The following is a 27,696-nucleotide window of genomic DNA, read 5'->3' on the forward strand; positions in this document are numbered from 1 at the left end:
AACTTCAACAAACAAATGAAATAACTCTTTCTTTGCTAACAAATTATTGAAAAACACCACAAATTTGTTTCCTGACACCCTGAACATTAGTGTTGCTCATAGAGTCCCTTTTACACGGCCAGGGTCGTTCCACACTGTTCCCAACGTTCTTTTCACAGTGTGTTTGCACTCGAGGCGACACCGACAGTTACTTTCCAACAAACTGTTCAACAAACAAAGTCTTTTAGCTGACTGCTTGGCACTGGATTAGGATGTAAGTCATATCTCGAACTTCTGGTATTACCACTACCATGTTCAAAAACCAAACCAGGCCTGGTTTGTTCGACCCTCATTGGTTCCGTAGCATTCTCCCTTTCTTCAACCAATATTGGAGAATCATAGGAGATGTCCTCTATCTCTCCATCTTCACTGGTCAACTCTCTTAGACCAGCCCTTTTGAAATGTGATACATTTCGCGTTACTCTTTGTCTCCCTCGTGCTGCTGTTATCATGGACCCTTTGATGCCAATCACTTCCCACACATCAGGCTCAAACGGCGATCTGAACTTCCCTCCTCCCCGCTGACATCTCACAACCACTCGATCTCCTTCTTGGAATCCTCGATACTTCGCTCGTCGTTGGACACTCGCCCTCTGGTTGGTGGCTTTTCGCCTGCTTTGAGTGGCCTTTACATCCAATACCGGAGGTTTCCATTTAGGACCGGAGGGAATACAATCACGTGGAGACACTTTGAACATCAAAGAGGAAGGAGCACAACCAGTGGTGCTATGAGGTGTTTGACGATAAGCACTTAAAAATTGATACAGACATTGTTCACTATTCTCATTTTGCTCCACTCCAATCCTGAGAGCCCTGTTCAAAGTTCGCATGAACCTTTCCACATCCCCATTTGCCTGAGGCCAGTAAGGCATTATCTTACGGTGACGAATCGCAAGACTGTCAAGATATGACTTAAACTCTTGTCCGTGGAAAGGAGAACCATTATCCGTTCGGATTTCATCCGGCAAACCAAACAAAGCAAATGTCTTTTGCAGAATTGGCCTTACATTTTCAAACGACGTTGACGCCACAACGTCCACCACAGGGAATTTGGTATAAGAGTCAATTAAAACTACAGTCAATCTTCCATCTGGGAAACTCCCAAAGTCCATGCTCACTTTAGCCCATGGTTTCAGAGTGGCCGGTTCAGTTACCACTGGGCAACTTGGGGGCTCTATTGACGTGATGATACAAGAATGACATCTCCCTACCATTTCATCAACCTGAGTGTCCATACCCGGGAACCAGACTTTAGCTCGTAGTCTTGCTTTGGTTTTAGCAGCCCCTTGGTGTCCTTGATGAGCCAACTCTATCACTCTTGACCAGAGACATTGTGGAAGCACGATTCGCCTTCCTCTCAGAACCAACCCATCACCATCCATAGATAGCTCATCACGCACCTTCCAGATACTCTGCATAGCCACCTTTTGATCAGGGCAGGACATGTGGGTTTTCTCCAGAAAATACTTCCACCTTTTGTGACTTAACGCCTCTTTGACGTTATTCAACAGCGCATCTTCCCGGGTAGCGTTCACAATGTCAGCTATGAGGGGAGCATTAGGACATGCCGACTGCACAACCATGCTAACAAAAACTTCAGTGTTTTCTTCGTCCTGTTCCTGATGAACATCAAACCCCTTTTGAGACGGGTGTCGAGACAGATAATCCGCAGGATTATTCGCACCAGGCCGATATACCACCGTGAATCTATAGGGTTGAAGTAGGACAGTCCATCGTTCGATTCTCGGAGGTGCAAGACGCGGACTACCCATGAACAAAGGGACCAAAGGCTTGTGATCAGTTACCACCTGAAATTCATGTCCATACAAATACAGGTGGAAATGGCGGCAAGCCCATCGGATGGCTAGCGCCTCACGCTCGATCTGCGCATACCGGGCTTCAACCGCCGACAACGCTCGACTAGCGTATGCAACAGGGATCCATTCTTGATGCCTCTGTTCCTGTAAGAGCACCGCTCCAAGCCCAACGGGGCTCGCATCCACCACCACTTCAGTTTTCCTACCTGGGTTAAAATAAGCCATAGTTGCTTTATCTAGCAATGCATTTTTAATATCTATAAAGGCCTGTTGCGCATCTGGGGTCCAGTCCCAACGGTGCTGCCCTTTCGTGAGTTGTCGAAGCGGTTCAGACATAGTGGCAAGCTGGGGTATAAACCTTCCACAATATGTGGCCATTCCCAGAAAACTGCGAACTTCCGTTGGATTCTGCGGAACAGGGGCTTGACAGATCGCTTCAGCCTTCCGGGGGTCCACTTGCAGACCATCTTTTGAAAACACATATCCGAAAAACTCTACCGAGTTTTGATAGAAAGCACACTTCTTCTTATGAAGTGTTAGCCCCGCTTCAGTCAATCTTTTCAATGTCGCCCTTAGATGGCGATGATGCTCTTCTCTAGTTTTAGAGTATATCAAAATGTCATCACTTAAATTGATTACCCCCGGTAATCCGGACAGCGTTTCTCGAATTGCATTCTGAAATACTTCAGCGGCTGACGACACTCCAAAACTTAATCTCTTGTATCTTCTTAGCCCTACATGTGTTGAGAAGGTAGTAATGTTCCTACTTTCCGGGTCTAGCTCCAGCTGATGATAACCCGCATTAAGATCCAACTTTGAGAACCATTGGGCCCCGTTCAAGTCTGCAATGATGTCATCCATAGTAGGCGTTATATGCCTCTCTCTCCTGATAGCCTTATTCGGCAGGCGCATGTCCACACACAGACGAATCGCTCCCGGCTGTTTGGGTTTCGGTGCGATCACCAACGGTGACACCCATGGCGTAGGCCCATCCACTTTCTCAATGACTCCTTGTTCTTCCAACGACAGCAACTCCTTCTCAACAACCGGCCGTAGATGAAAAGGCACTTGACGATGTCGTAAGGCCACAGGAACCACATTGTGGTCTATGTGCAACTTGATGCACTTCCCTTTCAAACATCCTAGTCCCTCGAACAGCAGCGGGAACTCACGGAGAAGGCGTTCCACTTGAGTGTCATATATTTGACGCGCGAAGAACACTAACTCCAACTCTTCAGCCGTGTGACACCCTAGCAAGGTGCCACGATCCCCCGCCACAACATAGAATTTTGCCTCTGTTGATCTGTCTCCACTGCTTACAGCCACTTCTACAGTTCCTTTAAGGGGGAGGGGATCTCTTCCCCCATAATTATATATTTTGGTAGCTGTCAAGGTAAGTGGCGGGGCAGGTACTAACTTCTTAAAAAGAGTTTCGTCCATGACATTGACAGATGCTCCTGTGTCAATAAGCACAGAAACCAACGTGCCATTGACGTGAACATCACTCATGGGTGGGGGTCTCTTTTTTCCTGGTTTTCCTCCCGTAAATGATATTACAAAAATGTCCTCTTCTTCATCCTCCTCAAAAACTGGACCACTTGCTGTCGCCTGGTCCCTTACTTCCTCCGCACTTTTGGAAACACCTCTGACATTCGTGTCTCTTCCTCTTTGCTCTCCGGGCTTATTCTTCCTGGACCTGCACATCTTAGCAAAATGATTAGGCTTCCCACAACGGTTACACGACTGCCCTTTTGCAGGACACCCCGCATTCGGTCGATGTTCATAACCACAACTTCCGCAGGCTCTCTCACTGGGTTTATTAGGGTTCGTTTTCCGAGGCATTGCCGGACGTGTCTGGACTGCATCCACTTGTTCTTCTTTGACTTGAACTACACGAGTCGATGAAGCAGCAGCCAATGACTGACCTCTCACTGCCGCCATAGCATCTGCTCGCACTGCCGATAGCTCATGTGACCTCGCCAGAATCAGAATATCATCAAGGGACATGCCCTGTTGCCGAAGGATAAGCTTTCTCAAAGCATTAGACCGACATCCTTGAATAATCTGTGCTCGAATTTCTTCTTGTTGGTTGAGACCCGTGCACGAACTCACCAGTTTTCTCAATCTGGCGTAAAACATATCCATTGACTCGACTTCAGTCTGTTGCGCCTGTCTCAGTTTGAATCGTTCATAATCCGAGTTAAGTTGAGGATCAAAATGCCTGTTCAAAGCAGTCACCGCTGCATTAAAATCAGACTTGTCCCCTGTATCAGGCAGAGAATCAAACAGCTCCTGTAGTTCATCTCCACCCATTAGCAGCATCACAGATCTGCGCACTGCTCCATCCGTCTCTCGGGTAGCGCAAAAATAGTTTTCTAGGCGGTTTATCCACAGACGCCACCTTGGCGCAGCTGTGGCCGGGTCAATCAGTTGGCTAAACTGTGGTAAAGAGGTAATCGAGGAGTGAATACTATTATTCAATTGTGCTGGGAGTTGAGGATTCCCTGGTGGTTGAGGAGGACTGGCATTGTTCGCATTGTCTTGTGGCGGGGCACTCATTTTCACACTCTCTCAATCTAGTGTGTTGCAAGAGTTAATAAAGTTTTTTTTCTTTTTTTTTTCTTCTTTTTTTTTTTGTTTTTTTAATTATTACTTTTTTTTTCTTTTGGGGGTCCCCCTGCCAGTTTCACCCCTTCCTTTTCTCTGGCGTAGTCAATTTCCTCTTTTAATTTGGTTGATACGCCTTCCTTTGATTTCCTTCACACGCTTCCTCGCCTCGAGAAAACACGTGTCAGTTTCGAGTTTTCTCAGTCCCGAGACGCTTGTAAACAAAGCGCTCGGCTGAGAAAACTCAGCTCGTCAATTTCAGCTGCTTATTTGCAGCACGGACACGCCCGAGGGCAGAGCGTTCCCCGGAGCGATCTCCGCTCTACGTGACGGTCTATTTCAGGGGGCGGGGCCGGGCTCACCTACTTCAGTTTCCCCGACCGGGAGCAGCACACGGCACCACCCTTCTTCCGCACCGAGGATTCAGCCGCTCAACACTCGGGGCTCCCGCCGTGACTTCCTTCTTTTTTTCCTCGGCGGCCGACACCTCACCGCTTGGTTAATATCGTCTTTCAGCGGTCGATTGAACCGCTCTTCAGGTATGCCCTCTTCTTTTTTTTTTTTTTTACACTTATTTTACTATAGCGCGATGTCTCGCATCCCGCTCGTCGCCATTGTAGACACGTGGCGCATCGGGTAATGAAACACGGAGACCTTCGTGTTTGCTACCACACTGAGAACTGCGTCACCGCAGTTCCGTCATTTATTTATAATGTACTGCTCCGTGCCCCTCCCGGACACGTTGAGCACGTTACTGAGACACGGAGAGCCCACATGGCTCTCCGTTCCCACTTTACAGTTAGTAGCACAGCTTACCCCAGCAGTGTGCGAAGCCAAACAGGGGGAACACACTGTGAGAAGCAATTTTCTGTGCTTCTGCCTTGCATTTCAGGCTCCCACCCGTTAGTCATGAAAAAGGACAAGGGACTAAAGTGCTCGAATCACTATGAAGTAACCTTTCCTTTTTCTGTCACTCATCTATCCTCCATTGTGAATTTTGTGAAATACCATCTCACCTGGTACTTAGAATTATTTTTAAAACACAGTAGGCCACGTTCATTTAAGCACAAAGCGGGCACTGTGGTAAATGGGCACATTTGCGTGGTTGTAAACCCAAATTGCAGTATGGTACTTTGTGAGTTTTAGTATATTGTACCCGATTGACCTAGGATGTTCACCCCCACTTTCCCTCCTTAATAAAAGCTCAGTAATCTTTAGGAAGCTTCAGCCATGGCACCCTAGCTGGCAGTAAAGAGCAAGCGAGAAGGCATCCTTATTAAGAATTGCACAAGACTTCAGAATTTAGGTCAGGAGCACCTTCGGGGGCCCTGGCATTGGCAGCAGCCCCGTGGCCTCGCCGGTGCCTTTGTGTGTGGAAACCATTGCCTCTTTACAACGCACCTGCCTGTGTGCCCACGTTTGTACCCTTTCCCCCTCTGGTTGGAAGCCTTTGACGTCCTACAAGTTCCGGAAAGGTTTATGATCGTCAGTGCAGCAGGGTTAGTTCACGAGGATGCTTGTGCAGGTCACTTGCACTGAGGTTTTGCACACTCTGCACTGAGGATCTGGTGCCGTGCCACACAGAAACGTGCACGCAGCGCTGCAGTGTTAGTCTGGTGCCAACGCAGTTTGTATTTAGCAACAAGAAAAAGAATCGGGCTACCTATCAAGAACAAGATTGAAAGTGCTTCGAATGACGAAAGTGCAGCTAATAAACCTGAGCTTTTTTCCGTAGGTATGATGACTACGATTACGGCGAAGTTAATCAGTTGCTTGAACGAAGCCTGAAGGTTTACATTAAGACAGTGACCTGCTATCCCGAAAAAACTACGAAGCGCATGTATGATGGCTACTGGCGCCAGTTCAAGCACTCGGAGAAGGTCAGTGTTCCCAAAAGAAACATAAACTATTACACAGTCTGCCGTGCTCTGAACTAACAGTCACAATTACTCTTACGTCAAACCTGCGCTTACAGAACTATACTTAGAAAGTTTACATGTTTGTCTTATTTTTTGTTTATTTGCAATTATAACGTGATATTGAACCTCCGGAAACCACTGGTTAATGGAACTGATTTTGGGAGATCTTAAGAGCGCCATCAGCTTTATATGTTTTTACCCACCGCTTGCATGTACAACCTCCTTTCTGTCCTTGAGGGCCTCCGTCTATCGAGAGACGACTGGAGCCTGTAATCAGCAGTCGAAGTACATAATTGAGAAAGCTAATCGGTCTGGCTTGTTGATAGCTGAAGCAATAGTGATATCAAAAATATATATATTTTTCCCATATGCAGCAAAAATTAAATAAAAATTACATTTAATCATGGCTACTTTATGCTTCTTAAAAACATTTAACCTTTAAAAGCCTCGATGTAGCTTCTTCACCAGTAATATATATATATATATATATATATATATATATATATATATATATATATATATATATATTTTTTTTTTTAAAAGGCTTTCAGTTATGGCATGCGTTTTATTATTATAATTTCTGGAGGAGCCGAATACAAATCGCCATCTAATCAACCACTCAAATCGCAGGCAACCACAATGTTATAATGTCACTTGAACACTTAATAACAACCAAAAAAAAGTTTATATTAATAAAATAAAGCACTCTTTGAACCATGAACTCAATTAACTAAAATACTGGGATAGCCGAAGTGACATCACACGCCCTTTGATCTTCAGTCTTAATAATCACACGCACTCTCACACATTTACACTTACACACTTACACTCTCACATAAATACACACCCGCCCCCAAGCATGCACACAACATAATTTAAAAAACACTTAGGGGGTTATTACAACTTTGGAGGAGGTGTTAATCCGTCCCAAAAGTGACGGTAAAGTGACGGATATACCACCAGCCGTATTACGAGTTCCATAGGATATAATGGACTCGTAATACAGCTGGTGGTATATCCGTCACTTTACCGTCACTTTTGGGACGGATTAACACCTCCTCCAAAGTTGTAATAACCCCCTTAGTTTTTTTTTACTTAAACCTCAGCTGCCGGAGAAGGCTATGGTCCAGCTAATTGTACTCCATTTTTTATTACACTACAGTGAATAATGCAACATTATTCACTATTAGTGTAATAAAAACTTTGAGAGAAAACAGGAAATGGCCTTTACTACGTGGCCGTAACCACGGACGCCGCAACCAAGCAAGCCTTACCACGCTTGCGTGAGCAACACAAACGCATGGTTAAGGCACCATGCAGTTGCGTGGTTCAGGCACACAGCGGGAACAGTCGGGCAAGTGGTACTGGGGCAGGTGGGGGTTTGGGACCGGACGGGGATTAGGGCTGGGGGTGAGGGGGTTGCAGTAGTTTTAGGATGTGTAGTTTTTAGGGTTCAGGGCAGGGTCGGAGGGATCGGGGTAGCTTTTGGGACAGGGCAGGGTAGGTTTTAGGGCAGGGTCGGAGGGATCGGGGTAGTTTTTGGGACAGAGCAGGGTAGGTTTAAGGGTTCAGGGCGTGGGTGGGTGGGGGGTTGGTAGTTTTTAGGACAGGCCGGGCTAGGTTTAGGGTTCAGGGTGGGGGTGGAGCGGCAGCATCTCTAGTTTTGGGACAGGACAGGGCAGGGTAGGTTTTAGGGTTCAGGGCAGGGGGGTCGGGATAGTTTTTAGGACAGGGTTTGGGTAGATTTTAGGGTTCAGGGAGGAGGCGTGGGGTCAGGGTAGTTTTTAGGACGGGACAGGGCAGGTAGGTTGTAGGGTTCAGGGCACGGGGACTCGGGTAGTTTTTAGGTTAGGGCGGCTTAGGGTTCAGGGCAGGGGCTGGGGAGTCAGGGTCATTTTTAGAACAGGGCTGGGTAGGTTTTAGGGTTAAGGGTAGTTTTAAGGGCAGGGCATGGTAACTTTTAGGGCTCAGGGCAGGGGGGTGTAGGGCTCAGGGCAGCAGGTGGAAGGGGTAGTTTTATGTGCTGGGACAGAGTATAGTATCAGGTGTAACGGGGCAGGGCGAGGGGGGGCAACTTAAACACGCATGTTCCTTTACCAAACATGCTTTTACAATGAAATTTGGTGTACAGGCATGCATGGTGAAGACACGGTCTTTGTTGTGACCTCATTCTTAAGGCATGTGTGGTTCAGGCATGTGCAAATCTATCATACAGCCATAGAAAACAGAGTGGAGCCCAAACTAACGTCCATACTGACGAGCTGCCAATGTGTTCCTGGCACTGATTCTGCCACCTCTGAGGCAAGGGGTCACGAGGACAGTGCCAGGGGCGCAAAGGGCAGGTATGGGGTGGCAACTGTGACCCCTTGTGAACCCTAAATGATGTCCATGCTTTGAACTAGCTTTGGCCTAGTGGGCAAAGTGGCCTTACCCACTGTCCCATTCCGTACGCTGTGGTGGGTGGCCGCAAACTCTGAATGTCAACTTAACAGCCCAAGGGGCGCTACCCACTGATCACAAGCCCCTCTGTGTAGATATATGTAGAAGATTTTGGGGACAAAGGGAATAGTCTTGCAAGACATCTTAGGCTGCTTCGGATGCCAGACTTAAAATAATACAAGACCTGTCCGCCTCATTGCAGTTTGGGGGGGGATCAGTTACTATTTTTTAGCCTTTCACTAGGTAACTGCGTATGAAATACAATACACATTTTCTATCGTTGCACAGGTTTTCTGAGTGGGATTTGAAATAAATATTCAAATGCTAAATAATTTGCCTTCCTTTCCTCTGCAAAACAGCCCTGAGCTGACTGTGTAGTGTGTAACTAGACCTCTCCAGACACTATGAAATTTATCTTAATACTTTGCACGAAAAAGGAACTGCAGATATATGAAAATGTACATTTTATGGTAGCTATTCTAAATTTAAAGAAGTATGCATAGACTGTAAACTTAGTCTTGCAGCGCGAATCTTTTCTGGATTCACATGCTGTGTATTATTCCGCAATCTAGTGGTTGGGTCCAGAATTCTCTACTGTTTTGTAGTCCTTCATCTCTTTCTTGTTTTTTGTTTGTTGTTGAGCGTCAACGGTACCTCCATTCGGTGTTCCCTGTGACATCGCCGTGCTTCCTACAGAAGCTCCCACCTTTGGTCACCATCTTCACATTCGTTTTTTTTAGCCGTTGGGTGTGGAAGCCTGCCGAAGGATCTCTGTAGGAAGTTGGCTCTGTATGTACTATTTCAAAGTAAGAAATAGTGTGCACAGAGTCCAACGGTTCCCCTTAGAGGTAAGATAGTGGCAAAAAGAGATAATTCGAATGCTCTATTTTGCGGTAGTGTGGTCGAGCAGTAGGCTTATCAGAGGGTAGTGTTAAGCATTTGTTGTACACACACAGGCAATAAATGAGGAACACACACTCAAAGACAATTCCAGGTCAGTAGGTTTTTATATAGAAAAATATATTTTCTTAGTTTATTTTAAGAACCACAGGTTCAAGATTTACAAACAATACTTTAAATGAAAGGTATTTCACTCCGATATCTTAGGAACTTTGAATCATCACAATAGCATGTACAGTTTTGGCAAAAATGGCAATAAGCTATTTTGAAAATGGACACTGCAAAAAATCAACAGTTCCTGGGGGGAGGTAAGTAAATGTTAGTTTCACGGGTAAGTACAACACTTAGAGTTCAAAGTTGGGTCCAAGGTAGCCCACCGTTGGGGGTTCAAGGCAACCCCAAAGTTACCACACCAGCAGCTCAGGGCCAGTCAGGTGCAGAGGTCAAAGTGGTGCCCAAAACGCATAGGCTTCAATGGAATTAGGGGTGCCCCGGTTCCAGTCTGCCAGCAGGTAAGTACCCGTGACTTCGGAGGGCAGACCAGGGGGGTTTTGTGGGGCACCGGGGGGGACACAAGCAGGCACAGAAAGTACACCCTCAGCGGCACAGGGGCGGCCGGGTGCAGAGTGCAAACAGGCGGCGGGTTTGTTATAGGATTCAATGGGGAGACCCAGGGGTCTCTTCAACGATGCAGGCAGGCAAAGGGGGGGGCTCCTCTGGGTAGCCACCACCTGGGCTAGGAAGAGGGCTGCCTGGGAGTCGCTCCTGCACTGGAGTACGGTTCCTTCAGGTCCTGGGGGCTGCGGGTGCAGTGTGTTTTCCAGGCGTTCCTTGAAGCAGGCAGTCGCGGTCAGGGGGAGCCTCTGGATTCCCTCTGCAGGCATTGTTGTGGGGGCTGAGGGGGGTCAACTCTGGCTACTCACGGGCTCGCAGTCGCCGGGGAGTCCTTCCTGTAGAGTTAGTTTTCCGCAGGTCGAGCCGGGGGCGTCTGGTACAGAGTGGAAAGTCTCACCCTTCCGACGGGAAACGTGTGGTCTTTAAAAGTTGCTTCTTTGTTGCAAAGTTGCAGTTTCTTTGGAACAGGGCCGCTGTCCTTGGGAGTTCTTGGTCCTTTTAGATGCAGGGTAGTCCTCTGAGGCTTCAGAGGTCGCTGGACCCTGGGGGATGCGTCGCTGTTGCAGTTTCTCTTGAAGAGGGGAGACAGGCCGGTAGGGCTGGGGCCAAAGCAGTTGGTGTCTCTGTCTTCTCTGCAGGGCTTCAGGTCAGCAGTCCTTATTCATCTTCAGGTTGCAGGAATCTAGTTTCCTAGGTTCTGGGGGCCCCTAAATACTGAATTTAGGGGTGTGTTTAGGTCTGGGAGGGCAGTAGCCAATGGCTACTGTCCTTGAGGGTGGCTACACCCTCTTTGTGCCTCCTTCCTGTGGGGAGGGGGGCACATCCCTAATCCTATTGGAGGAATCCTCCTTCTACAAGATGGAGGATTTCTAAAAGTAAGAGTCACCTCAGCTCAGGACACCTTAGGGGCTGTCCTGACTGGGGGGTGACTCCTCCTTGTTTTTCTCCTTATCTCCCCTGGACTTGCCGCCAAAAGTGGGGGCTGTGTCCAGGGGGCAGGCATCTCCACTAGCTGGAGTGCCCTGGGGCATTGTAACACGAAGCCTGAGCCTTTGAGGCTCACTGCTAGGTGTTACAGTTCCTGCAGGGGGGAGGTGTGAAGCACCTCCACCCAGAGCAGGCTTTTGTTTCTGTCATCAGAGAGCACAAAGGCCCTCTCCACATGGGGTCAGAAACTCATCTCTCAGCAGCAGGCTGGCACAGACCAGTCAGTCCTGCACTGAACAATTGGGTAAAATACAGGGGGTATCTCTAAGATGCCCTCTGTGTGCATTTTTTAATAAATCCAACACTGGCATCAGTGTGGGTTTCTTATTCTGAGACGTTTGATACCAAACTTCCCAGTATTCAGTGTAGCCATTATGGAGCTGTGGAGTTTGTTTTTGACAAACTCCCAGACCATATACTTAATATGGCCACACTGTACTTACAATGTCTAAGAATAGACTTAGACACTGTAGGGGCATATTGCTCATGCAGCTATGCCCCCACCTGTGGTATAGTGCACCCTGCCTTAGGGCTGTAAGGCCTGCTAGAGGGGTGACTTAAATATGCCACAGGCAGTATTTTGTGGGCATGGAATCCTGAGGGGGATGCCATGTCGACTTTGCCTTTTTCTCCCCACCAGCACACACAATCTACAATGGCAGTGTGCATGTGTTAGGTGAGGGGTCCCTTAGGGTTGCACAACATATGCTGCAGCCCTTAGGGACCTTCCCTGGTCACAGGGCCCTTGGTACCACTGTTACCTTTTACAAGGGACTTACCTGTGTGCCAGGGGTGTTCCAGTTGTGGAAACAATGGTACATTTTAGGTGAAAGAACACTGGTGCTGGGGCCTGGTTAGCAGGGTCCCAGCACACTTCTCAGTCAAGTCAGCATCAGTATCAGGCAAAAACTGGGGGGTAACTGCTACAGGGAGCCATTTCCTTACAATCTCCAACACAGAGAAGAAGATTACAATGAAAATATCAAAGGAATCACTGAAAAGTACACCTGCTTCGTCTACATTACCAAATGAGAACTTCAAGAGGAACATTAAGAGAAGGAAAGTTCAAATTCGGAAGAACTTTGTAGAATGGCCATTCAGGGGGCTCCCTGAAGGGCCTCGAAGGAGAATACACCTTTCCAATTTTGTAAGAACTGACGTCACAAAAAGACGAGCACCCAGTCTGTAATCTTTGGCTCCTCGTCGATCACCGAAGTGAGAACTGTAACAACTGCTCTGCCTTCACGCCAAAAACGCTGATGGTAAGGGAAAGACAGAGAAGGACACATCACAGCATGTAGAGCCACCAGGCAACACCATCATTGATAGACATGGGCCTCTCCAGTGAAGAAGTGGATAATGTCTCCAAAGAAGCAGAGGAAGAGACGCTGGATGTGGAGGTATAGCTTGTCAATATCTAGGAAAAGGCAAAAAAGAAAAAGGAGGTAAGAGAAACATTGAAAAAATCATCAGAGTCAAAGAAGTCTGACTCTTTGATGTTGAAGGGAGCCTCTTTGTCAAAACACTTCCCATCAGAAGGCACACCCCGAGAGAAGGAGCCCCACAGAACCCTCAAAGGGGACTCAAGTGGAGGAAAGATTCCTGAAAAACCAAAGGTGCCAAAGGCAGTACGGGAATAAAATGCATCAGCGACTAAAATAAGACAGGTCAAGAGCAGAACACAGAAGCTCGACGTACAAGAGGAAGAGTCCCAGTCTGGACCCCGAATAACAGGTCCCTGAAATCGAAAGAAAGTGAAAAAGCTGGAGGCCGAAATGTCTGCTCTTCTGCAAAAAAAAAAGGATTTTGACAGTCTGAGGTGGTTCAGAATCCCACAAAAAGCTTCAATGCCGAAAGATCTCTGGGACAAAGTGCTAGAGGAATTGGAACCTCTCCTTGACCCTGAACCTCAAGAAGAAGAGTAAGAGCTCTTCTATGAAGAGGAGGAACAACAATTTATTGAACGTTTCCAAAGATCAGAGGCTGAGTATGCAGAGCAATGGCAGGAGTTAGAGGCAGACTCTCCAGAGGAAGGTGTGGACTCTTACAAGCCAAGGTCTTCACCACCAGACAACTTAGACATGTTGGAGGAAGTTGGCTCTGTAGATACTATTTCAAAGTAAGAAATAGTGTGCACAGAGTCCAAGGGTTCCCCTTAGAGGTAAGATAGTGGCAAAATTAGATAATTCTAATGCTTTATTTTTTGGTAGTGTGGTCGAGCAGTAGGCTTATCAGAGGGTAGTGTTAAGCATTTGTTGTACGCACATAGGTAATAATTGAGGAACACACACTCAAAGACTTACTCCAGGCCAATAGGTATTTATATTGAAAAATATATTTTCTTAGTTTATTTTAAGAACCACAGGTTCAAGATTTACATTAAACACTTTAAATGCAAGGTACTTCACTTGGATACTTTGTGAACTTTGAATAAAAGCAATATCACATACAGTCTTTGTAAAAATGGCAATAAGCTATTTTCAAAGTGGACACAGTGCAAAAATCAACAGTTCTTGGGGGAGGTAAGTAAAGGTTAGATTAGGAGGTAAGTAAAACACTTACAAGTCTCAGTTCTGGGGCATAGGCAGCCCACAGTTAGGGGTTCAAGGCAACCCCAAAGTTACCACACCAGCAGCTCAGGGCCGGTCAGGTGCAGAGGTGAAAGAGGTGCCCAAAACACATAGGCGCCTATGGAGAACAGGGGTGCTCCGGTTCCAGTCTGCCTGCAGGTAAGTACCTGCGTCCTCGGGGGAAGACCTGGGGGTCACAAGTAGGCACACAAAACACTGGGACGGGACACAAATAGGCACACAAAACACACCCTCAACGGCACAGGGGTGGCCAGTTGCAGTGTGCAAAGCAGGCGTCGGGTTTCAGGTAGGAAACAAGGGAGGGACCCGGGGGTCACTCTGGCAGTGCAGGCAGGCACAGGGGAGGCTTCTCGGGACAGCCACCACCTGGGCAAGGTAGAGGGTCGCCTGGGGATCACTCCTGCGCTGAAGTTCTGTTCCTTCAGGTCCTGGGGGCTGCGGTGCAGTGTTGGTTCCAGGCGTCGGGTCCTTTGTTACAGGCAGTCGCGGTCAGGTGGAGCCTCTGGATTCTCTCTGCAGGCGTCTCTGTGGGAGCTCAGGGGGGTCGTCTCTGGTTACTTAAGGGCTCGCAGTCGCCAGGGAGTCCTCCGTGAGGTGTTGGTTTTCTGAATCTCGAGCCGGGGGCATCGGGTGCAGAGTGAGAAGTCTCACGCTTCCAGCTGGAAACGTGCAGTCTTTGGAAGTTGCTTCTTTGTTGCAAAGAAGTAGCTGGTTTTGAACAGGGCCGCTGTTCACAGGAGTTTCTTGGCCCTTTAGTCCAGGGCAGTCCTCTGAGGCTTCAGAGGTCGCTGGTCCCTGTCGGGTGCGTCGCTGGTTGCAGGTTTTCAAAGTTGGAGACAGGCCGGTAGGGCTGAGGCCAAAGCAGTTGTCGTCTTCCTCCTTCTCTGCAGGCTTGTAGGTCAGCAGTCCTTCTTGTTTCTTCAGGTTGCATGAATCTGATTTCCTGGGATCTGGGGAGACCCTAAATACTGAATTTAGGGGGGTGTTTAGGTCTGGGAGGGCAGTAGCCAATGGCTACTGTCCTTTAGGGAGGCTACACCCTCTTTGTGCCTCCTCCCTGTGGGGAGGGGGGCACATCCCTAATCCTATTGAGGGAATCCTCCAAACTCAAGATGGAGGATTTCTGAAGGTAAGGGTCACCTCAGCTCAGGACACCTTAGGGGGCTGTCCTGACTAGTGGGTGACTCCTCCTTGTTTTTCTCATTATGTCCTCCAGCCTTGCCGCCAAAAGTGGGGGCAGTGGCCGGAGGGGCGGGCATCTCCACTAGCAGGGATGCCCTGGGGCACTGTAACAAAAGGGGTGAGCCTTTCAGGCTCACTGCCAGATGTTACAGGTCCTGCAGGGGGAGGTGAGAAGCACCTCCACCCAGTACAGGCTTTGTTCCTTGCCACAGAGTGACAATGTTGCTGTCCACATGTGGCCAGCAACATGTCTTGTGTGTGGCAGGCTGGCAGAAACTGGTCAGCCTACACTAGAAGTCGGGTATGTTTTCAGGGGGCATTTCTAAGATGCCCTCTGGGTGTATGTTACAATAAATTGCACACTGGCATCAGTGTGCATTTATTGTGCTGGGAAGTTTGGCACCAAACTTCCCAGATTTCAGTGTAGCCATTATGGAACTGTGGAGTTCGTGTTTGACAAACTCCCACACCATATACTCTTACGGCTACCCTGAACTGACAATGTCTAAGGTTTTGCTAAGACACTGTAGAGGCATAGTGCTCATGCACATATGTCATCACCTGTGGTATAGTGCACTCTGCCTTAGGGCTATAAGGCCTGCTAGAGGGGTGACTTACCTATGCCACAGGCAGTGTGAGGTTGGCATGGCACTCTGAGGGGCGTTCCATGTCGACCTAGTCTTTTTCTCCCCACCAGCACACACAAGCTGTGGGGCACTGTGCATGTGCTGAGTGAGGGGTCCCCAGGGTGGCATAAGACATGCTGCAGCTCTTAGAGACCTTCCCTGGCATCAGGGCCCTTGGTACCAGGGGTACCAGTTACAAGGGACTTACCTGAGTGCCAGGGTTTTGCCAATTGTGGAGACCAAGGTACAGTTTAGGGAAAGAACACTGGTGCTGGGGCCTGGTTAGCAGGGTCCCAGCACACTTTCAATCAAAACTTAGCATCAGCAAAGGCAAAAAGTTAGGACATAACCATGCCAAGGAGGCATTTCCTTACACATGTATAATCAGGTAAGCATACATGCTGCTGATAAATATGGAGTACAGCTGGAAGAAGAAAAACCTCAACCATGTTTTCTTCTGGAAACCTGAATACCAACTTAGTCAAGAAATCAGTTTCTGCTCATGCTCCCTAGTGTCCTGGGTCAGGGAAAAGATGCATTTCAGGAGCCTGTCACTTACAAAGGGGTAACCCCAAAGTCAGATAACAAATATAAGCACTCTTCAAAAGATCCAGCTTGTATTAAAGGAACAGTACCCGCAAATTCTATCATCATGTCAACAGCAAGAAAAAAAGCAAAGTTACCAACCACATTTGGACTCCCTTCTGAATAGGAAAGCAAGAGGGTGGAGCTAATGGGGAGGAAATTCGAAGGCAGTGTAGTTAACCAATGGCGCATTGCCAGCTCCAGTGCTCTGTTAAACTGCTATGCACACCAGCACTGGGAGGAAATTGGAGAGCTGATGAAGCATCTCCTAGAACAGTATAGAAAGAGGGCTGCTCACATGGTGGATAATGGCAAAAATGTTGCCAACACATGCCTGAAGTCCGCTCTGGACGGCGCTTATGCATCCAGGCTACAGATGATGGTGGGCGCTAACCCTCAGAGGACAATCATGGCTAAGAACCTCAGGATTTAAACCAGAGGTACAGGCCAGAATCCTCACTAGCCCGTTCAACAGGGAATAACTTTTTGGCCGCACAGTGGATGACCAATTGAACCAATTAAAGTAAGATAACAAAACTGCGAAGTCAATGGGAGCCCTGCAGTTTTATGGAGGAATGCGTAGAAGAGAAACACCATCACACAGACCTGTCAGAAAGGGATGTTTTCAGACAGGAACCCCACAACAAGATTTCAGGGGACCAGCCAGACAACTGTATCCCAACAAGGATAGCAATTCCAACAACAGGGCTGAAATCCTGTTCATGGGAAAGGCAGAGGAAGGGGCCAGCCCCACAAGGGAGGATCTACACCCCCACGCACAAGTGACTCAGTTCATACAGGAAGCCTCTCACAAGTAACATCAGAGAGAGGCAACAGCAAAATCAACTACAACATGCAACAGCAGCTATACTTGCATACAACACCAGTCAGAGGCAGATTAAAAAGTGTCCTTAAGGAGTGGAGGAAACAAACTTCAGACAAATGGACACTAAACTTAATCCAATTTGGATATTGCATAGAATTTCTGAAAGTTCCCCCAGCAAAGGGGCCAAAAAGAAAAATTAATTCCAAGGAGGAAACAATGCGTCTCCTGAAAGAAGTGGAAGAGTTGCTGGCAAAAAAAGGCATTTGAAAAAGTTCCAAAACAGGAAATCAACAAGGGGAAATGTTCGGCTTTTTGCTGGTTCCCAAAGCAGATGGCAGACTATGATCAATTTTGGACCTAATGTTCATAAAGAATCAAAAATTCAAAATGACAACTCCACAAGAGGTCATGCTCGAACTACAGAAGGCAGATTAGATGGCAACTATAGACTTAAAAGATGCAACGCACTAGTCGTTGAGATGCATACTCTACAGAAGGTTTGACATGACAAAGAGGTTTATGGTCAAGAGGGCCATTTTCACTGCTGCCAGGCGGCCAAGCTAGGAGAGGCCCGTGGAGCGCGAGGTCTGCAAATTGGAGCTGGCCGTGGCTACAAGCCCTTTGTAGGTGTGCTTTGCTGTACTAGCTACTGATCGGCACAACAGAAGACCCAGGTATGATACAGACTGAGTTGCCCAGAAAAGTGGAAACATACCTTGCAAGGTAAGGCAGTTTGTGGCCGGAGTGGACAGGTTTATGATCTGGGATTTCTTGACCTAGATTTCAAAGCCCAAGGCCTCTCAAATAGATGAAGCTCAGTAAGAAAGGCCAGGACAGAGGTTAAGGGGTCTGTTAAGTAAACTAGGATATCATTGGCATAGAGTGCTATTTTGTGGTCCTGTCCTCCCATTCTGATCCCCGTGATCTGCTGATTTGCTTGAATTCGTTCAGCTGATGGCTTCATTTATAGAGCAACAAGGGTGGGGGAGGGGAGAGTTGTGGGCAGCCCTGCCTTGTGACCCGGAGGACTTTAAAGGGTCACGAGACAGGGCCATTAAACCTTACTTGAGCTTGGGGGCAGACATATCCATCTGCGGAACCGGGGCCCCAGACCATATTTTTCCAAGGTCGCCTATAGAAAGGGCCAGTACACCCTATCGAATACCTTCTACAGCAGTGTAGGTTTACGAGTGCGTGAGACTTTGTCAATAAGGTGTAGGATGCGTTTAGTGTTGTTGCTACAATTCCTCCTCGGAATAAGGCCCGCTTGGTCAGAGTCCACCAGTCCCTGCATATATGGGTGTGTAAGGAAATGCCTCCTTGGCATGGTTGCCCCCTGACTTTTTGCCTTTGCTGATGCTATGTTTACAATTGAAAGTGTGCTTAGGCCTGCTAACCAGGCCCCAGCACCAGTGTTCTTTCCCTAACCTGTACTTTTGTATCCACAATTGGCAGACCCTGGCATCCAGATAAGTCCCTTGTAACTGGTACTTCTAGTACCAAGGGCCCTGATGCCAAGGAAGGTCTCTAAGGGCTGCAGCATGTCTTATGCCACCCTGGAGACCTCTCACTCAGCACAGACACACTGCTTGCCAGCTTGTGTGTGCTAGTGAGGACAAAACGAGTAAGTCGACATGGCACTCCCCTGAGGGTGCCATGCCAGCCTCTCACTGCCTATGCAGTATAGGTAAGACACCCCTCTAGCAGGCCTTACAGCCCTAAGGCAGGGTGCACTATACCATAGGTGAGGGTACCAGTGCATGAGCATGGTACCCCTACAGTGTCTAAACAAAACCTTAGACATTGTAAGTGCAGGGTAGCCATAAGAGTATATGGTCTGGGAGTCTGTTTTACACGAACTCCACAGCACCATAATGGCTACACTGAAAACTGGGAAGTTTGGTATCAAACTTCTCAGCACAATAAATGCACACTGATGCCAGTGTACATTTTATTGTAAAATACACCACAGAGGGCACCTTAGAGGTGCCCCCTGAAACTTAACCGACTGTCTGTGTAGGCTGACTAGTTCCAGCAGCCTGCCACACTAGAGACATGTTGCTGGCCCCATGGGGAGAGTGCCTTTGTCACTCTGAGGCCAGTAACAAAGCCTGCACTGGGTGGAGATGCTAACACCTCCCCCAGGCAGGAGCTGTAACACCTGGCGGTGAGCCTCAAAGGCTCACCCCTTTGTCACAGCCCAGCAGGGCACTCCAGCTTAGTGGAGTTGCCCGCCCCCTCCGGCCACGGCCCCCACTTTTGGTGGCAAGGCTGGAGGGAACAAAGAAAGCAACAAGGAGGAGTCACTGACCAGTCAGGACAGCCCCTAAGGTGTCCTGAGCTGAAGTGACTCTAACTTTTAGAAATACTCCATCTTGCAGATGGAGGATTCCCCCAATAGGGTTAGGATTGTGACCCCCTCCCCTTGGGAGGAGACACAAAGAGGGTGTACCCACCCTCAGGGCTAGTAGCCATTGGCTACTAACCCCCCAGACCTAAACACGCCCTTAAATTTAGTATTTAAGGGCTACCCTGAACCCTAGACAATTAGATTCCTGCAACTACAAGAAGAAGGACTGCCTAGCTGAAAACCCCTGCAGAGGAAGACCAGAAGACGACAACTGCCTTGGCTCCAGAAACTCACCGGCCTGTCTCCTGCCTTCCAAAGATCCTGCTCCAGCGACGCCTTCCAAAGGGACCAGCGACCTCGACATCCTCTGAGGACTGCCCCTGCTTCGAAAAGACAAGAAACTCCCGAGGACAGCGGACCTGCTCCAAGAAAAGCTGCAACTTTGTTTCCAACAGCTTTAAAGAACCCTGCAAGCTCCCCGCAAGAAGCGTGAGACTTGCAACACTGCACCCGGCGACCCCGACTCGGCTGGTGGCGATCCAACACCTCAGGAGGGACCCCAGGACTACTCTAAGACTGTGAGTACAAAAACCTGTCCCCCCTGAGCCCCCACAGCGCCGCCTGCAGAGGGAATCCCGAGGCTTCCCCTGACCGCGACTCTTTGAATCCTAAGTCCCGACACCTGGGAGAGACCCTGCACCCGCAGCCCCCAGGACCTGAAGGACCGGACTTTCACTGGAGGAGTGACCCCCAGGAGTCCCTCTCCCTTGATCAAGTGGAGGTTTCCCCGAGGAACCCCCCCCTTGCCTGCCTGCAGCGCTGAAGAGATCCCTAGATCTCCCATTGACTTCCATTACAAACCCGACGCTTGTTTCTACACTGCACCCGGCCGCCCCCGCGCTGCTGAGGGTGAAATTTCTGTGTGGGCTTGTGTCCCCCCCGGTGCCCTACAAAACCCCCCTGGTCTGCCCTCCGAAGACGCGGGTACTTACCTGCAAGCAGACTGGAACCGGGGCACCCCCTTCTCTCCATTCTAGCCTATGTGTTTTGGGCACCACTTTGAACTCTGCACCTGACCGGCCCTGAGCTGCTGGTGTGGTGACTTTGGGGTTGCTCTGAACCCCCAACGGTGGGCTACCTTGGACCAAGAACTAAGCCCTGTAAGTGTCTTACTTACCTGGTTAACCTAACAAATACTTACCTCCCCTAGGAACTGTGAAAATTGCACTAAGTGTCCACTTTTAAAACAGCTATTTGTGAATAACTTGAAAAGTATACATGCAATTTTGATGATTTGAAGTTCCTAAAGTACTTACCTGCAATACCTTTCGAATGAGATATTACATGTAGAATTTGAACCTGTGGTTCTTAAAATAAACTAAGAAAATATATTTTTCTATATAAAAACCAATTGGCTGGATTTGTCTCTGAGTGTGTGTACCTCATTTATTGTCTATGTGTATGTACAACAAATGCTTAACACTACTCCTTGGATAAGCCTACTGCTCGACCACACTACCACAAAATAGAGCATTAGTATTATCTCTTTTTACCACTATTTTACCTCTAAGGGGAACCCTTGGACTCTGTGCATGCTATTCCTTACTTTGAAATAGCACATACAGAGCCAACTTCCTACAGGGTGCAAACGTCCCACCAATACCCGGTTAAAAGTTTAGCATCAACGTTCAGAAGTGAAATAGACTGGTAGGAGGAGCAGTATGCTGGGTCTTTCCCCGGCTTAGGGATCGCAGAGATCAGCGCGTTAGTTAGCCTGTGTCACTGATGGAATTAAAAAGGCAGAGAGGGAGCAGGCTAGCTGCAGACAAAAGTCTGTGGTCCATGTAGAAGGCTGGTGATGCCTTCCCACCCTTAAGGTGGGAGAAGGCTAAAATTACCTCTGCCAACGGGATATCCTCCTCAAGGCACAAACGGTCTCTCGGGAGGAAGAGGTGCGACAGGAGACCCAGCAAGGTACTGAGTGATAGCAGACTGCTCACATTCGTCAGGGGAGTAGAGGGTCGAGTAGAAGTATTCAAATTCCTGAGAAATATCCTTGTTAGTCTGGGTCTCTTTGCCATCTGGATAGAGGATCCTCTCAACTCGCTCCTTGTGTCTCTTGACCAGAGTTTCCACGCTAGCAGCTGGCCGGCTTTATTACCGCCACTATAGTATTTTTGTTGGACCCACAGCAACGCATATTCAGCTTTGCCACAATCAAGGGCAGGCGCGTCCGTTAGGGCGGAAGTGCCCCCCCCCCACCCCCCTCCTTTTGCCCCTCATGAAGAGTACCGGTCAGGCTGAACAAAGGTCAGCCTGACAGACACTCTTCATGTTCAGGTCAGGCAGCCAGGAGCGGACTCCTGGCTGTCTGAGCTGAACTTTGCTGGGCTGAGGAGGTCACAGCTCCTGTGGCATGAGCTCCTCGGCTCAGCAAAGGTGCCTTGAGGCCCCCGGGTGACGCGGGAAGCGTCACCCATTGACTTCGACCTGGGCGCTTCAGGTTTAAGCCCTGAAGCGCCCAGGGCGAGTGTCAATCAGTGACACCTCGTCACAGAGTGGGGAGGGGTCAGCTGTCTCACTGACACCATCCCACTCTGTGACGAAGTTGGGACTGCTGCTTTCCCTCATTGGCTTACCTAAGGTTAGCCAGCGGGGGAAGGCAGCAGCCGCGACCCTTCTGGGACTTCCGAGGCTGAAGGTAAAAGTGTGTGTGTGTGATCTTTTTAAATGAATGTTTGGTGCGTGCCTGCATGTTTGAATATTGATGAGTATTATTGGATGTGCATGCGTTCGTGTGTGAAAGAATGAGTGTGAGTGAGCTTCACCCCCCCAACCCCCCCCTCCCTCCTAAAACTGCCGGCCGCCACTGATCAAGGGGCTTTAGCTCCTTGCGGACACGAACTGTGGCCTCCAAACTGAACATTCTACAGATTGCTTATGTCGGGGCTCTAGCTCCTGTCCTGCGGTGTTCAAGCTCTGTGCGTTTTCTCACCGGAGGGCATTGAACCGGGCAGCTGTGACAATGAAGGGGCCCCTTAGAACTGATTCTAGTGTCTCAAAAAGAGGGAGAAACATCAGGCGTATCGTTGATTTGGAGGAAAAGGATTTGTTCCCATATCTCGGCTTTAACCAACTGGAGGTTTTTGGGCGTGCGGGGTAGGGAGCTTGATTAAGATAGTGATAGGGGAATGGTAAAAGAGGGCAGAGACGCCAATGGGCGCAGCGTGGAGGAGACCGAAAAAAAACCCCGCCGGGCATAAGACTGCTGCGCTGCCGAATAGTGAGTGAAGCCGCTGGAGAAAGGGTTCAAAGTCCTTCTGGCATCGGTCACCCCAACTCAGCTATCCGCCCGGCCTCTCCTTGGAGAAAGCACCGGTGTGTCTTGCCCTCTGGACTGAGGGTCCATGGTCCGATGCACAAAGAGATGGAAGTCACCCCCTTCAGGAGGTGTGTGGTGGGCGATGCCACTACCGAAGTGAGCACATTCCGCAGAAATGTTTCTTGGTGTCAGGAGCCAATATTGCCACCACAACAAAGGCAAAGTCAGCTGCCCGAGATTGTAAGGCCAACAGTCGCCCTGGGATCTCAGCTAATGTGCGTAAAACTCGACCTGGGAAGCTGTTTGCCAGTAAGATTTCACCCCCTGCAGTTTTCTTAGAACTAGAGGAGTGAACCTGGGGTGCATATGTCTGACCCAAGCCAGAAATACTCCTTTTAAGGAGGTGAGTCTCCTGGAGTGGACAGCTGAGATCGGCGGCTGCTTAGCGGTGCGTTGAGACCACGGACATTTAAACTGAGTATCTCAAGCATGACAAGCTGCAGTGTAAATCACGCTCAGGGCCACCCCCGTGGGGGCCTTGAACAAGGGGACCCAGGCTAAAGTCGTGTGATTGGACCCTCTTGTCAATAATTGTGGGTGAGCCGGGATAGTGGGGGCAAGCTGGCAACAGGAATAAAGTTCCGAACAGCAGAACAAACTGGATATAGTAATGTACAATCATTATAACAATCATCACCTCTGGGATCCTTTGTTATCTTTTAAGTATAAAAATATGTCAATCGGTTCTGTCAAAGGATGTAGCTGAATGTAATCTTTCTGTTGTTAACTGTAATCAGGGAGCTGAATGTTCACTCCCTGCTATCTCCATTCTGGCATTAAAAGAAAGTGCCACGTTGCCCCCCTCCCCTCGAACCATGGCCATGCACAGCCATAATGTATTTAAACAACACCTATTCCTCCAGGCCTAATCCTGATTATTAAAGTGGCATTTCTGTAAAAATCATTACAGTCCCCTCTATGGACTTCTATGCATTTTTAATAAGGTGATTGGTACATTTGGAGCGAGGTGGGTGGGTTTGTGTGCCAGTATTTAAAATCTGAGGCTGTCAATAGGAGGTGATGCAGTGTGTGTGTGTTTTTTAGGTGTAATAAAGCTCAGAAATGTGTTTTTCAGATATTGAATATTTTTTCATAACCTTGATATTCTTGAGGGTTGGACGGTTTACATACAGTAGTAACAAACGAAACTAACAAAACGTGATAATATGAAGCATATGTTTACATCTGTCTCCTTCTGTGCCCACCAGGTCCACGTGAATCTGCTTCTGATGGAAGCTCGGATGCAGGCTGAACTTTTGTATGCACTTCGCGCGATAACCCGCCACCTGACCTGATGCAGTTGCGAGGGAAAAGTGCAGTCGACACGTTGACACTTCCCGCTCCTGTAGATGCCCGCCAGCAACTGTTTGTGATGTAGCATCAGACTGAGTCAAGCCTAGCGCCAGCATTTGCTTCAGTAATGCGCACAGATGCGTTTTCTTTATCTGGATGCTTAACATTACTAATGGTAGCGAAAATAACACCGAGGAGCACAGCCTTTCTCCTTGTCGCTGAATTGTAGATCTGTGTCTCATATCCAGAGTTCAGTGTGTGGTGATTACCAAGGCCCTGTGTCTGTCTCTAGCGACAAAGGCAGAGGGAGCCTAGGCAAATTAGCTCTATATTCTAGTCCACTAATAATTTGTTTTTTAAGTGTACTGGCATCTCCAAATGATAACATTTGCATATACGGCAAAAATGATGTGTTGTGCCTTTGTGTGGATCAGAGAGGGTGGTGGAAGCAGTTATACATGAAGGTTTCTTGGCATCTCGCTCACCAGGAGTTTTTTTTCTGGCACTATTTTGCTGTCTCAGTGCGAAAGGTGCCTGCGAAGGCGGATGAGAAGCACTGTCCCTTGACTGAAAATGTGAAGCGGGTCATGATGAATCAGTAGGTCTTGCATGATGCTACTGAAGGGAAATAACTCGCTATTTCACACTTCTCATTTAATGTAAAAACAAAAAAAACTTTGCCAGGAATTGAGGTCTGTAGTAAACCCCCCTCAACTACCTAATTCTTGTATTTCTTAGGATGACACTTTTAATTTGCTGACATTTACCAAATCCATATGGTTTTGCACAATAATAGTGGCCCTCACACCACTCAGTGTGCCTTTCACTTGTTTAGAACTTGGCAAGTATCTTTTTTTGCACAGCTTTATTTTGTATAGTTGCTCTTTTTAAAGCGATATTTGCAGGAGAAGGGTTAATGCCGTGACTTGTGCCCGTAAGGAGCAAGGAATCACCCTTTACTTTCCTCTTCTGTCATTCATGGTGCGATTCAACTTGTAACAATGAAAGCTACAAAATGTGATAAATGATGTGCATTATTTGTGTAAGAACAAAATCAAAGTGCAATATTTCGCTTGAAAGTACCTTCCCTTTTTCTTACAACTAACGGGGACGTCTGGAAAAAAAAGAGTTTTGCACAAACTATAATAGTTTCTATTATAATTTTTTGTTGAAAACTGTGTAATTTTTAAATACCAAAGTAGCTCCTTTGGAAAATAACCCTATTTTCTTTTATTTAATGCTATTTCAAAATTGGTGTGCTCTGGGAATATGAAGAGAGCAACATTAAGCAACAGAGATTTCAAATGCATTTTCTTTTTTTCTCGTTGCTCTAATAATTGAACCAGCTCAAACATCTGTTGGTAAATGTGGGATTTAATTTTGAATCCCAGCTCCCCCTTAGGGCAGCCTGGCCGACGGCGGCCAAGAGGGGGGTGGGAGGTGTCTCCTAACAGCAGGCCCGGCCTGTTAGTCCACCATTTTGACCCCTTCCCCATGCTCTAGAATGTTGCCCCTAAGCATGGCCCCCAGCTGGTGCGGGTATTTAATGATCCAAGCCTGCCTCACCCTTGCAGCCACGGGCCTTGGCGATATGCTTGGTTTAGTTAAAAACAAAAAAAACACAACAAACTGTTGCCAAATACTGCCTTGCCTGCTTGTTGCATTTCCAAAGAGTTATTTTGGAGATAAGTGGTTTTGTGTTTCAGGCTGGGAACCGTTGTTGAAAGTGCAGAAGTACAGGTTTGGGTTTGCACACGCCCGCATGTGGTACCAACGCCACATAACACACCTTTCACGTGGCAGATTGCAGTAATTCCTTGTCTTGTTAGTTTGCCTTTTTCCTCGGTGTGGTTAGCTTGAGGCTGCTCCAGCTGTGACACCGCTTTTACACCCAGAAAAGGTTAGGCTCTACTGTTTGTTTAGAGCAGTGGTTCCCAACCTGTGGTCCGGGGACCCCTGGGGGTCCGCGACTGTCCGAAATGACTCATTGGGGGGTGTCCCTGGATTCCAATAATGGTTCAGTGGGGGTCCCCGGGTTCCAGTACTGATAAAGTGGGGGTCCACAGATGTCAAAAGGTTGGGAACCACTGGTTTAGAGTGTTAGGCAGCTGTTTTTTCTTTTTTTTATAAAACAAATTTGTTTTCCGGCTATTCATTCTTAAACACACCAGTTATTCTTTCACCCAAATTCCAACACTTGATATATAACCCTTATTTTACTTCCAGTTCCCAATCTGGGGTTGCTGGTCAAAATGACTGTACCCCTGCTTTCAGCATTTTTCTGGTATGAAATCTTTTGTAGCGTACATGCTTTTGGAGTATTTCCTAACACCGTTAAAGGATTTTGGGATATATTTTAAGCATTGTTGACTCTTTGACATCACATAGTTATTGATATTGATGGCAAAATAAGAGCTTGTAGACCTCGACAGCTGCCACATTTCCCTATTACTTTCACACTGTAGGCTGTACACAGTCTTCACATGTATAAGGGAATCCGTTTTGTTGAGCATCAGTGTCATTAGTGGATCTGTCAAAAATCCTCCAATACTCTTATTTCTCCCTCTTAACTGTCAAAGGAGCATCTCTATTATGATGGAACCGCGCGTGTCATTACCACGGATGTCTTTACAATGTGTTCATTACAACAAACGCATCTTTACCACAAATGTCTTTACAATGAAAATCTTTACCTCGCACGTCTTTACTACGAATCTACAAATGCCTTTATAACGAAAATGTAAGTATTTTGCTGGAAATAAAAACTCTATATTTTTTGTTTTTATGTGTGAAATGCTTACATTTTCATTGTAAAGGCATGCATAGTAATGCATATACATGGTAAAATGTTTACAGGTAAGTATAAACTTTATATAGATATTATATATATATATATATATATATGTGTGTGTACACACACACACATGCGTGTGTGCATGTATATATATATATATTATAAATATCTTACCTTATTAACCCACAACCCCTAAACCCACATGCACCCTAAATGCTAAAAATACCCTTGCCACCCAAAAACACCCATTCTCACCATAAAAATGCCCTTGCCCGAACATATGTGTATGTATGTATATATATATATATAATAATATGTTATTGGCGGTCGCCACTAGGTGGTTAAAGGTAGGACCTAGATTCTGTAGAAAAAGCGTTTTTTAACTTGCCTATATTCTTGGCGCTCGTAGATGAATCTTCACAAAATTTTCCAAGAAAATTCAGTGCTCACTTCAACTACAGTCTGGAAAGTTTTGGGGTGATCCGTAAAATGGGGGCTGAGAAAAAAGGAAGGGGTCACAAAATTTATTTTTCCCATGTTAATTTCCATATGGGTTATGAACATGACTATAGCCTGATCTGCTAGATGGAATAACACCAAATGTGGCTGAAAGGTAGCTCTTTATCCAGAAAGTGTTCTTTTTGTTATTTAGTGTAAATCTGTTCAGTAGTTTTTGAGATACTTAAAGAAAACCAAATTTGTATATCTGGGTGGAGCATAAGCACAGATCTCAATTTGAGATCT

General features: G+C 47.4%; 1 protein-coding gene across 3 annotated transcripts in view; it reads left to right on the top strand.

The window, feature by feature from the left end:
* The window catches only part of SESN3 (sestrin 3), a 303,306-nt gene extending 277,542 nt beyond the window's left edge, over positions 1-25,764 (top strand). For 2 of the 3 annotated variants that reach the window (XM_069202409.1, XM_069202410.1), the window contains exons 9-10: positions 6,199-6,343; positions 24,074-24,304. In XM_069202409.1, coding sequence (XP_069058510.1) covers positions 6,199-6,343; positions 24,074-24,160 — 232 coding nt within the window. In that variant the 3' untranslated portion in view covers positions 24,161-24,304. Of the gene's footprint in view, positions 1-6,198; positions 6,344-24,073 lie in introns of all 3 variants that reach the window. The other variant, XM_069202408.1, reaches the window with a different exon arrangement.
* The last annotated feature ends 1,932 nt before the right edge of the window (positions 25,765-27,696 follow it).

Source organism: Pleurodeles waltl, chromosome 8 (genome assembly GCF_031143425.1).
Source record: "Pleurodeles waltl isolate 20211129_DDA chromosome 8, aPleWal1.hap1.20221129, whole genome shotgun sequence".
Taxonomy (NCBI): Eukaryota; Metazoa; Chordata; class Amphibia; order Caudata; family Salamandridae; genus Pleurodeles; species Pleurodeles waltl.